The sequence below is a fragment of the Narcine bancroftii genome, chromosome 10, assembly GCF_036971445.1.
Source record: "Narcine bancroftii isolate sNarBan1 chromosome 10, sNarBan1.hap1, whole genome shotgun sequence".
Lineage (NCBI taxonomy): Eukaryota > Metazoa > Chordata > Chondrichthyes > Torpediniformes > Narcinidae > Narcine > Narcine bancroftii.
The window spans coordinates 2,956,149-2,969,517 of record NC_091478.1 but is presented as its reverse complement, the minus strand read 5'-3'; the positions used below and the strand labels follow the sequence as shown (position 1 = coordinate 2,969,517).

The window sequence follows — 13,369 nt, the reverse complement described above, 5'->3', positions numbered from 1 at the left end:
GGTCATATGCATTAAACGGTAGGCTATTGAGGTGTGCAGAGCAACAAAGGGATTTAGGAGTTGTGGTAAATAGTACCCTCAAGGCTGATACTCAGGTAGATGGTGTGGGGAAGAAGGCATTTGGAATGTTGGCCTTCATAAATCGGAGTATTGAATTCAAGAGTAGGGAGGTTATGATGAAATTGTACAAGGCATTGGTGAGGCCAAATTTGGAGTACTGTGTACAATTTTGGTCACCAAATTATAGGAAAGATATCAACAAAGCATATTAACTTAAAAATAGAGAGAGTGCAGAGAAGGTTCACGAAAATGTTGACAGGATTTTAGGTTTGAGTTAAAGGAAAATGTTGTGCAGACTGGGGCTTTTTTCTCTGGAGCGTAGAAGATTGAGGGGGGGACTTGATAGAGGTGTTTAAGATTTTAAAAGGGACAGACAGAGTAAATGTGGATAGGCTTTTTCAATTAAGAGTGGGGGAGATTCAAACTAGAGGGCATGGTTTAAGATTGAAGGGGGAAAATTATAAGGGGAAGATGAGGGGAAATTTCTTTACACAAAGGGTGGTGGGGATGTGGGATGAGCTTCCGGCAGACGTGGTCGAGGCGGGATCATTGGTTACATTTAAGGAAAGACTGGATAGTTACATGGAGAGGAGAGGACTGGAGGGGTATGGACCGGGTGCTGGTCAGTGGGACTAGGAGGGTGGGGATTTGTTACGGCATGGACTAGTAGGGCCGAACTGGCCTGTTCTGTGCTGTAAGTGGTTATATGTATATGGTTATATGGTTAAATATACCTCTCTTTGTTCTGGAAACTAACCCAAGAATTTCCATCTTATTGTTATGTCCAGCAATCCTGCTACATTTAACTTCTGTTTGCAGCATAGAAGCATGGCTGAGGATTATACATATTTCAGCATGTTAGCATTTAAAACTGAAGTAATATCTCCAAACTTGTGTGGCTTAAAATGTTTGAACAACTAGGCAGCACGGTTAGTACAGCAGTTAGCACAATGCTATTACACCATCAGTGGCCCAGGCTTGAATTTGATGCTCTCCGGAAAGTGTTTGAACATGTCTGCATGGGTTTCTTCTGGGTGCTCTGGGTTCATCACACTTTTCAAAACATATGGGAGTTGTAGATTAATTGTGCTATTTGGGTGGAATTGGCTTGTGGGTGGGAGGACCTGGTGCATACATGTGACTATTAATTTTTTGGCCAAGCAGGATATCACTACAACTCACTTTCCTCCACTTCTCCTGTGTTCTTCTAATTTTTTTTTGAACTCTTATTTCCCTTCCTTCAAAACATATGCAGGAAACACACTATCTTTAATTGAACATATCATGGAATAAAGAAATAATATCTCCAAAAAGAGGATCCATCATGAGCCTAAGCAAAAGCAATCAGTATTTAACAAAATGACGTTTATTGATAAATGATGTCAAATTATCCATCATAAAGGGAAAAATATCATGACGTTGTTTGAGAAAGAATTTCTCAGAATCAGGGATAGATCTTACACTGATACCTTTTAACAATGGTGCATCATTGAATTAAATTTTCACCCTTTGTATTGTCAACTATCTGTTGTGATGAAGCATATTAACTTAAAAATCTAAATGCATAGCAAATTATTATTGAACTTCTACAATGTCGTACACTATTTTTCTAGTGTAAAATTGTTAACATACACTTAGAACTGCAGCAAGTCCACGATACTTCACACAACTGTTGATTATTATTACTCCCTGTAATTATAAAGCACATGGCAGGCAATGACCAGATACTCATCTGTGAAATTGATTCATATCTCTGTAAGTGCAGTACATTACTGGCAATATCTTGCCAGCTGATGAAATGGAGGCAAGGTAGAGGGAATGGCAAACAGCACAAACACGATCATACAACAAATAAAGGCATTTTATCCCCAAAGTCAGGGTTTTGTTAATGAATACAGAAAACAAAATCTGCATCAACATATTCTAATCATAAAAAAAGGCTGATGTCCCTGAAATTACTTCAGTGATTAGTGGATAGATTTTTAATTTATCTGCATAACATCAGTCTTAGATACTACCACTCTTGTAGTTATCAAGCTTAATAGAGAGTGCAATTCCCCATTGTCTCTGCTCTACCTGCCTCTGACAATGTATTCAGTCCTACAAATGACACTCAGGGTGGGCCATGCATAGCTAAACACATCTGAACACCAGGGATTGACTCCTCCATTTGTTGCATTTAAATGGATATCAATTACCTGCAAGATTATTGGGGAACTATTTGCAGAAGAATTTATTGAATACATCAAGTTGAAGACAGCATTTGAACACAGATGTCCAAGTTCACTCATTCGGCTCTTCATATACACTTACATATCTCTCCCATGGTGTGAGAAGTGACATCTGGAAGGGTCTTGACAAAGTGGATGTTTTCTCATGGAAAATCTAGAACTATGAGTCTCTGTTTAAAAATGAGAGAGCTGCCCATTTAAGGCAGAGATAAAGCACTTTTATTTGTCCTTCAGAGGGCTGGCATCCTTGAATAATTTTTAGAGGATTGATGGTCTTGATGACTGATAGAATGGTGATAGGAAAGGGGTACAGGCTTGGTGAAGGGTTGGCAGGAATGCAGAGTGGAGTTTGTAATCAATTCAGTCATGATGTTGTTGAATGGGATCACAGCTTGAGGAGCTGAATGGCCTCATCCTCTACTACTTTGTATGTTTGTAATTAATCCTTATTCAGATAGTAAGCAATCACCAACAAAATCTTCTGCTTTCAACACCCTGCCCCTTGGAAGCTTCTGTGGTGCCTTAATTCTGAGATAGCCCACTTTGAAAGGCTAGACTAAATATTGTGTACATCTTTACACAGTAATTACCATCGTACCAAAGAAACTGCATGTCCATAAAAGTTGAACAAATTGCAAACAATAAAAATGGTTTAAATCAACATAATCTCTACCTGGAGATGTGGGCAGAAAGTATTTTTTGGAGGGATCTTCATTAATACTGTAATTATGGCAAAATGCTTATCCATGCAAGTGAAGATACTTCACCATTTGGACAGAGGAGTGAAAAAAAACTTGGGGAATCTTAATATGAGGTGAGGGGGGGAAGATTTAGAAAGGACATGAAAGGTAACTTTTTTTTGAAGAGAGAGTGGTGTGTACTGTCAGAGGAGGTGGTAGAAGTGGGTGCAATTGTAACATTTAGATAGGTGCATGCATAGGTAAGGTTAAAAGGGACAAACACTGAAAAATGGGACCAGCTTGAATAGACAAGTTGGTTGGCATGGATCAGTTGGGCCGAAGGACTTGTTTCCATGCTGCAAAACTCTATGACTACCCAGAGTTCAGATTAATTGTCAGAGTACATACATGACCTCACTTACAACCCTGAGATTCTTTTTTCTGGATAAGGCAGAATTACCATGTATTGGCAGAGCAAAAACAAAATACTATACGCAACTGCATCCATACAGTAGCAGGTAAGTTACAGCCAATATCATCTCTTCATTGGTGTGAAAAGTGTCAGCCTGACATTTATAAATACAGTATTTGAGAATGGTCAAAGCTGATTGAAACTAAATATGAAAATATTGAGGGAATGTAGCAGTGTGTCATGGTATTGTGAAGAATCTGCAAATTTTTACAGAGGATATTCAGTTATTGCTAATTGTTGGTTCTAATGTATTCTTCCCTGTGTTTTCTTTCTTTAAGCTAAAAAGTACAAAAAAGTAACGGGTAAAGAAATCTACTCAGAAACATTAGAAAGCACACCAATGTTAGAAAAGGAAAAGTTTCCACAGCATTACTTCCCTGAGGTAAGTTATATTGTCTTCTGCCACACAAAACATGCAAGGTCAACTGGTAAGGTTGTAAAGGTTTCTTGTTATCCCTGGTTCTTTATTCACTGTGGGCTCTCTGCTGTGGGATACATGCAAATGAATTGCAGAGCAAATTTGGGAAGAGGTGGAAGGAAAATCACTTGCATTGTTCCCTTTGTTACTTTGTGAACTCTTTTAATTATATGATAATGTTGCTATAGTTTCTACAATTTGTAGAAATTATTTTTCTAAAAAGCTGGTGATGCTCAAGACTCTTGTGCCCTGATGCTCTGTGGCAAAAACAACATTGCTTCTGGGCCACGATGTAAGTTACAAAAACATAACTTGAAAGACCAGATGTGCTACTATATATGTGTCCAACTTCTATAAGGCCTATGTTTTTGTGTGTTTATCTTTGCAATGGCTCTCCCTGTGTGGAAATTTCTCAGTGATTTTAGCTCTTTTTCTCTTTCCTGTGAATTGTTTTGGCAAACCTCAGCTTTGTTTCTCAAGCTGAACCCAAATTCTTTGCATCATTTTGAGGTATTACAACTCAAACACTGTTATATTGTTTGAATAATTTCATATTGTCTTCAGTGATATAAATAGAGTATTTATAAACTTGTAAATATATCAGATAGGAAACATTAGTTATAATCTTAGTAATAACCTATTGTATTGTACAACAGACAGATATGCAAATGATCCTCTCAATTGGTTTAAGACTGATTTCTTTCTCTTTATTACTGCTGCTTAAAGATGATCTAAAAGTAATTACTTTGATTGAGATATAATGCAATCCAAAATAATTACAATTCACTGCATATAAAACTAACAAAACTTTTCATGGTGATTTATTATACCTCTTGGCTGTATATGAATCTCAAATGATGCCTTTGGGACCAGCACTTGAGATCATGTTAGGCTATTTAAAAAGAACAGATTTGTGTAGTCTATCAGACCTGAATAATTTTTGCCGGTAGTGAGAAATTGGTTGTTATCATACATCACAGATACTGCTCAAAGCTCTTATGAAAGATGAATTAATTTCACTAATGCTTCAATGTGAACCTTTCATGAACAAAGCTGTACAGGGATAACCTTGTAGGGGTCCCTAGTTTTTCAATAGTGATTTATGTCGTCTTTTAATAAAGGAAACAGCCTGCATATAATCCATCTGGCGTGTAAAGAAGGGACACTGGCTTGGACTACATGGGGATTTTAACTTCCATTTTATTCAGTGTGGCAGCCTAATGAAAGGTTTCAAGGAGACTAATATAAGCTCAGTTTACACAGTATTGCCTAATTCATTGGCTATCCCACCCTAAATTATATCGAACCCCCTCCCCAACACCATCCTAACGAGGGATTACTGTAAAGAATGCTACTGAAGGAAATGAGAAGAAATCATTTATGTGCATGTTTTCCTGCATCAACTTTAACGGTTTTATGAGAACCGAAGGCAGTGTAGGCTCGTGCAGATTCAGTTTCAGGTACAAAGTTTAGCTTTGGAAGGATTTTTTTCTCTCTCTTTTTTAAAGTTGCCCTCAAAATCTGCCCCATTCCTTGGATGAAACAGGCAAAAGTGCTTTGTTCTTGAGCTTAGTAACTCTGCTCTGGCACCAAGAAGCACAGAAGAGGGAGAGGTTCTTATTTTCTTCTGTTGAGCAGAGTGAATGCCCAGTCCAGCCGCCTTTATGATTATGTTATAACTGGACAACAATTTTTTTTCTCAAGGTTTTTGCTTCCTTTTGCTGACACACTATTTTTGCTCAAAGCATTGAAACCATTTCACTAATGATATGCACTAGAATTCCTTCTGAGAGAGGACTGAGATGGTGAAGGAACGAGCTACATGCAGGTAGAATTTGACTGCCTATCTTTTGTATTATTACAAATAGGAGTGAAAGATAGTGCAAGGTCATTGGGAAATTCTGCGGGTAGCATTGTAATCAAGGCAAGAAATGCTATTGCTGTATTAGTTGGGTTAAAGTTTTTTGCAATTGTAACTTAAAAAAAATTGCAGATGGTGGAAATCTGAAATAAAAACTGAAAATGCTCTGCAGGTCATTCAGAATCGGAGAAGAGAAACAGAGTTAATGTTTCATATCAGATATGGATTGTCAGAGCTAGATTTTTACAAGAATACTGGTGGGGCAGAGAGAAGATTTCATGGTAGCTGTAGAAATGGAGAGATCCAGAAGTGAAAAGTCAGATACTGGCTATGTGAAAACGAGAGCAGAGTGGATATTCGCACCAAAAGTTACAAATGATGGGGTTCTGAGGAGAGGTCTTTGATGAAGCATTAACTCTGCTTCTTTTGTCACAGTTGCCATCTGGCCGAATGAGTGTTTCTAGCATTTTCTCTTTTTACTTTAACCTTTTGTACACATTATGATCTCACAATATCCTGTAATGTTTGACAATCAAGCATCAAGGTAATGCTCTAGGCTGGCTGCACAACAAAGGAAGGGTGGTGGAGGAGCAATAATTTTGTCTGATCTTCTATAGAGGACACCGAGAGCCTAAATGTTATGCTCACAGACATAGGGAGTGCATGACATTAGACAACGCAACAAATTCCAGGGGACGAAAAGATATAGGAGTGCGGAGTTGGGATGTGAGTTGGAAAGGATTGATGCATAGAATATTACTTTTCAAGATTGGCAGAAAGTGAACTTTAGAAAAGAGCATGGTTGATATATATATGCTTGGAACAGTGTTGAATGGTCAATAGTAGAGTTGGAATCAATGTTTACTGGCATGGGCACAATGAGATGAATGGCCTCCAATGTCATCCATTTTCTTTGAGAAATTGAGGGAGCAATGGGAGAGCTCAGGTAAATGTGTTTTCATCAACAACAGGGGAAAAAGCAAGAAAAGAGATTTAGGATCATTTGTATGAATGAATTTAACTTCAGAAGAGAGGAAATCTCTGAATATTTCATTAAATAAGTGTGGGTGAGAATGGGTGAGAGACTGAATGCATGGGTCCACTCATACCCAGTCTCATCTAATTTAAAGTTAGTTTGAAAAATAGAGAAAAGAAAGAACTTATTTGAGCATTTATGATCCTATTAACAGTGGAACTAGTAACAGAGTAAACTAATTGCCATCCATTCTCAGTTGAAAGCATTCGTTCAAGTCAGTTCATGAAATGGTGTTCTCTGACATGACAAATGTGAGAAAGATTAAAAGGGGCATTGTTAGTAAATAACAGTAAATAATTCACATGATAATTTGTGTTCTGATAAAAAGATGTTTTGGTTTATTTTTAAATCTTGAACATTTATTAAAATGAAATTTATCATTTGAACCATAATATAATCACAATAATGGGCATAGATGAGTTCTGTGTTGGTAAATAACTTAGCTTGACATTAATTAGGCAGTTGGCCTTCCCTCATTCTCAGACCAAGCAGTTTAGAAGCATTGTCTATTACTTATCACAGTCTACTCTGGTATTGTTAGCACAAAGATGGGTCACCACTACCTGTATTCAATATTATTTGTGTTGGCATTAAACCTTAACAGGAACAACTGTAAAAATAATTAGGGAAAGTTGAGTCCCATTTTAAAAATTGTGCTAGAATGCTACTCTTTATCTGGCTTTTAATTGCACAATAGGCAACAAAAGCATCATGTGTTTACATGTTTAAACGTTGAACTTTGGCAAGACAAGGGGCGTGATTTGATTCTGCATGACATTTTTAGTTTTGGGATGTATGTAATCCATTTATGTTGCTGTTTGAATCAGCTGCTATTAATTACATGCACTGATGTGATCAACACCACCTGATATATCTAATGCTATTAATTTAATGCATCGGCAGATTTAGAAATGAGCCTTAATTGAACAATGCCACTAACCCACTTTTATCATTTTCTTTTCTCATCTGGCCTGCTTGTTATCTTTCCTTCTGATTTATTCCCCACAGCACTAACTTCTGGTAAAATTTCAATGATTTTCTGGTTATTGTAGAATGACACAGAACAGTCATGGTTGAGAGCATCCATCCTCTCAACAGTTTTACCATACAAATTTCAGTCATTTTGTCTTTGGAATTAAAGAGCGGTGAGTCTTGCCTGCAAACTCCTGCAGCAGAGGAAAATTTGGACATAAGTAGGATGAAAAACATGCTCCTCAACTCTTTACCCACCCATGAAGAGTTTGTCAACTTTGTTCACTTTGCAGTTAACTTTCACCCCAACCTCAGATTAACTTGGCCCTTCTCTGACAACACTCTCCCCTTGATCTCTCTGTCTCCATCTCAGAAGACAAACTTTCTACAGACATTTTATACAAACCTACCAACTCCCACAACTACCTTGACTACACTTCTTCAAACCCAGTTCCCTGTAAGGATTCTATTCCTTTCTCTCAATTCCTCCATCTCCATTGTAGCTGCTCCCAGGTTGAGGTCTTTCATTCCAGATCATCTAAAATGACCTCCTTCAAAAAGTGTGGCTTCCCTTCACCCCCCATCCACTCAGTCTCCTCCATCTCCCGCACAAGTGCCTTAGTCACCTCTGTCCCAGTCGTATCAAGAACAGGATTCCCCTTGTTCATACCTCCCACCCCACCAGCCTCCACAACTTCTGTCAACATTGTCCATCACCAGGACACATCATCATCATCCCCTCCCACTAGTTACCCCCTTAGAACCTACTCCTGTAACTGCAGGAGGTCCTACACTGGCACCCAATCTCCTCCCTCACCACCATTTATTGGTGCCAAACGGTCCTTCTGAGATGCTTGTGAATCTGCAGGAGGAGGCATCTAGTGCATCCTGTGCTCCTGTTGTGGCCTCCTCTACATTGGAGAGACAGAACACATACTGGGAGATCACTTCACTGAGCACCTTCACTCTCTGAACATCAATGACAGGTATCTCCCAGTGGCCATCCACTTCATTTCTGCTCCCCACTTCTGTGCCAACATGTTTGTCCATGGCCTCATGCAATTGCCAAACCAGGCTCACCTGTAAATTGGGGGACCAACACCTAATATTCCGTCTGGCCACTATCCAACTGGATGACTTCTCTGGTTTCTGCTAGCCCACTCTCCATTCTTCCTTCCCTTTCACTTTGTCTTCTTTCCTCCAGCTCTCCATCCCCTTCCCTCTCCATCACAGAGCCATCCCCACTTGCCTTGCTTGCTGCAATCCCTTCCCTCCCTTATTCACCTATTACCTCCTGCATGCTCCTCTCCCCTACCATTTTGTTTGTGTGCCTGCCAACATTTTTTCATACCTGATGAAGCCCAAAACATTGTATCTTTGCTACAGTAAGGTCACTATTTGACCAGCTGAGTTTCTCCAGCATGGTGTTATTTCTTCATCTGCTGATCCCTTCTTTATGAACTGTAGCAGTTTGAGATATGTCATTCAGGGTAATTATGGCAATTTACTCTATAGATCCTTGCAAGGTTCAATGTTGACAGAAGCAATCTTTGGGAGCGCTTGTACATCTTGTCACTGACTTAGTCAGATCATTGGATAAGATGGTATAGAATCCCCGTGGGTAGAATTAAGAAACTCTAAGGGGAAAAAGACCATGATGTGCGTTGTACAAAGGGCCCTTAGGAGGCAGTGTTCATATGATAGAATTCACCCTGCAGTTTGAGAGGGAGAAACTGAAATCAGTGGATTAAAAAGGACTTACAGAGATGTGAGGGAGGAACTGGTCAAAATTGATTAGAAAGGCACATTAGCATGGGGACGGCAGAGTTTCTTCAAGACATAAGGAAGGTGCAGGACAGGGATATTCCAAAAAAGAATAAATATTTGAATGGAAAAATGACACAACTGTGGCTGACAATGGAAGTCAAAGCAAAAGAAAAGGCAAACAAGGAAGCAAAAATGAGTGGGAAGGGCGAGGACTGGGAAGCTTTTAAAAGCGTACAGAGGAAACTGAGGTCATTAAAGAGGAAAAAATGAACTTTGAAAGGAAGCTAGCAAATAATATCAAAAGGATGCTAAAAAAAAGTTTTAAAGTATATTAAGAGTAAAGAAGAGGCAAGGGTAGATATAGGAATGATAGAAAATGACACTGGAGAAATTGTAGTGGGAGATAAGGAGATGGCAGAGGAACTGAATGAGTATTTGCATCAATCTTCACTGTGGAATTCATTAGCATTATATGCCTGACTTCAAGGTTGTCAGGGATTAGAGTGATAGAGATCTCGGTTTGGTGTAAAGAGAAGTCTTATTTCCTCTGGCTAATGGCCCAACTGGGATGAATTGCAAAGTTTGCCATTCCTGTGAATGGTGTACTTGGTCAAGCTTCAATAGCTGATGCCCCCTTGAAATGCTTCCTCCTGGACCCAAGAATTTACAGTTTTCTTCTTCAAATATGTTTGATGATACCAATGCTAATTAAGCCTTTGACAGTATATTTAAATTGCTTTATCTTCTTAAGGTGCCTCTTGATCCCTCTCACATTCATGCCTTTGCTTCATAATAAGTACAAACCTAGCCAGAATCAATGGCACTCCCTTCTTTGTCCCTTTCTCTTGTTTATTCTGTTCAGTGAAATCAATCCTGCTGTTTTGCTGTTTAATTTGATATGACTTCTCTCAGCGAAACGATAGAAAAGATGAATTGAGACATTGCATGGAACATTATCAATCAAATGTGAGCATGAGTTATTCTTCACAGTGCATTTTGACAGAAGCCTTCTGTAACCTTTGTCTACTTGTTGATGTTCTGTAGAGGTTTTACCCCAAAGAGCTGATGTATTTATGTTGATGCTGTTTACATAGGTTGTTGAAAAGGTCAGTAAGAGCTTTGTTTAGCCTAAGGCCTATTTTAATTGTGACATTGCATTTGATATGTCTAAAGCTAGTGTATCATCCTGTGCTTACAAAAGATTAATGAAACATGAAAAAAATAAACCTTGGTATTAATATGCATTGTTGTCCATTTATGATAGTACTGTACTGCCTTATGAATTAAGAAACAGATATTCAGAACCTTATTCTTTGATTCATCAAGAGACAATTAAACATGTCTGATTGATATTTCTACAATTATATACCAGCTGGCTATTCATTTACATTGTGGTCAAGTGGGCCAAAGGAACGATATCACTTGAAGATCACCTGTCAAAGTCAAAGTTCGGATTTATTGTCAGACTACATGCATGACATCACTTACCACTGAGATTCTTTTTCCTGTGGGCCAGGCAGAATTTCTACCTATCTGTAGTGCAAAAATATACTCAAGAAAAGATATGTGTGCAGAAGAGAGAAAAGTAAACTGTTCCGAACCTAGAGGACTCCATAAACCGGCAGCAACAGAAATTCACCAAGGCAATGGTTACTTAAACAAAACTGGGTTTAATTTTATTCATATATAATAATAAGATCAATCGTTAACTTATTACTATTAATTTAACCTAACCCCCTTCTAATTCTAGCACATGTGTATGTAATGTTTACATGTTCAGGAATGTTCTTTGTTTCACTGTCCAGTCATTCACCTTTCACTTCTCCAAGTTCACTGGGATCAGGTGATTTCCATACTGCACAGAACTGAACAGTTATTATCTTCACCAAGGCTCTGGTCCTTGAACTTAAATTGCAACTGTTCAGGAAGGTCTTTGTTGGTTTCAGAGAGAGATATTCATTGTTCATTGCGCGTGCACACACACACACACACACACACACACACACACACACACACACACACACACACACAAACTGATCTCCTTCAATCAGCCACTTCAGTGTCTTGCTGAAGAAACTTGTCCGCTCTTCCAGGTTATTCACATGGCGTTCTCCTTTTCCCCCTATTTCAGTAGAAACACAATAACCAGTCACAGCCTCTGTATTGACTACAGAGATTTATAATAGGCCAAACTCGAAACTCAAAACCTGTCTTGAAATGGGGACATACAGCAGGTCAGCAGTAAACTGACTGTCTCTCCCTCTCCCCAAAGAATGGAATGCTTTTTTCTCTCTGTTTGTGAAATCACATGACCCCTCTTAAAACAACAGTCTGATGCCAGCAGCATCAAAGCATCACCTGGAATTGTACATATTTCTACTATGAGGGGCCCAAGGTTCTCCAATCTGTCCTCGATCTCAAAAGCAAAATATGACAATTAAAACTGTTGCCATCAGCCCTCCAGAAAGACGATGTGCTTCGACAGAGTTTGTCAGTTTCTTACAATCAAATACTGTCTTGAGGGAAAGATAAAGCAAGATGTGTGACCCCCAGCGCAAATACTGTGGCAAAGATCTATGAGGTTACAAGAGTAGGTTCATTTATTTACAGTTGTTGCCCAGAAATCTTGAATAAGTCTCTGCGTGTGAAACAGCAAAAAAAAAGCAATTTATAAAAGTGCTCGTCTCCTTTGATGTGGGTTACTCTGCTTTACTTAAATAAAAGTCAATTTCCCTTTTGTAACAAATCTTGACCATGCTTATAAATTAAAGCAGAATCAATAGCGCTGCGTGCTCGTGGAGAGTGTCATCGCTTTGCCACTGGTCACTGCACCTAAGAGAAGTAAAAACAATGACTCTCCAATAAACTTACAGCTTCTGATTCATCCCATTTCATTCTATTTAAGCACTTCTTAAAATCAATTACATTTTGGCAGAACATGAAGATCTTAAGCAATGCATACTTTAAGGCACTCTCATTTCCTTTATTCATTGAAGAAGGCCAGCATTTATGTCCAGTCGCCAAATGCCCTTGAACTTGGCGGCTTGCTGAGACATTTTAGAGGATAATTGAGAGTCAAGCACATGGCTGTGGATCTGGATCAGGCCAGATTGGTTAAGCATTTTAGATTTCTTTTTCCTGTTATTAATAATGAATACAAGTGCAATAGTTACTTGGCCACCATTATTGATTCTGGCATTTAATTTTCTAAATTAAATGTATTTACATTTCCTAGCTACTTTGATCTGATTTTAACGTGTGCCTTCACCTTAGTTCAGGCCTCAGGATAACTGAGCAAATAGAACTGGAATAATTGCATAATCATATTGATGTCCTGCTGCACTCAATATCCTCAAGATGGAGAAAGAGCCAGAAGAATCCTGAATGATATCACTATCGGCCAGACTGGAGAGGAAGTAATAAAGCATGATCATGACTTGCTTCTGTTGTTGGTGCTGGTCATTGTGACAAGTGAGATATTTTGGGAAGTGGGGTGGGGGGTGTGGTGAGCCATTCCCCAGAGAATAGCCCACAAGGAACTGCTGGTATTTTGAAAAGCAAATGTGAGTAACTTTTGGAACTCCTGCGCAAACAAAGAAACCCCAACCTTACTGTCATGACCTGCGCGGGTTTCCTCCCATCCTCCAAGGTGGACGAGGTGGCTAGGTTAATTGGGTGTAATTGGCTGGATGGATTTAATGGGCCAGAAGGGACTTCTACCATTTATATTCTTTAAATTAAAAATAAAATTTTAAAAGTTCCTTTGTCCATTTTACAACTGTACACCATCAGTGGACTCCTGCATTGTCCATCTGCAGGCCAGAATGTTGTGGAAATACCCTGCCAATTACTGTGATGGCTTTTAAATTAGG

The 13,369-nt window shown here is 38.8% G+C and overlaps 1 protein-coding gene across 6 annotated transcripts in view; it reads left to right on the top strand.

The window, feature by feature from the left end:
• Positions 1–13,369, top strand: part of LOC138744080 (inositol polyphosphate-5-phosphatase A) — a 445,284-nt gene that overhangs the window by 299,761 nt on the left and 132,154 nt on the right. For all 6 annotated transcript variants that reach the window (XM_069899594.1, XM_069899596.1, XM_069899597.1 and 3 more), the window contains one exon: positions 3,722–3,825. In XM_069899594.1, coding sequence (XP_069755695.1) covers positions 3,722–3,825 — 104 coding nt within the window. The remainder of the gene's footprint in view (positions 1–3,721; positions 3,826–13,369) is intronic.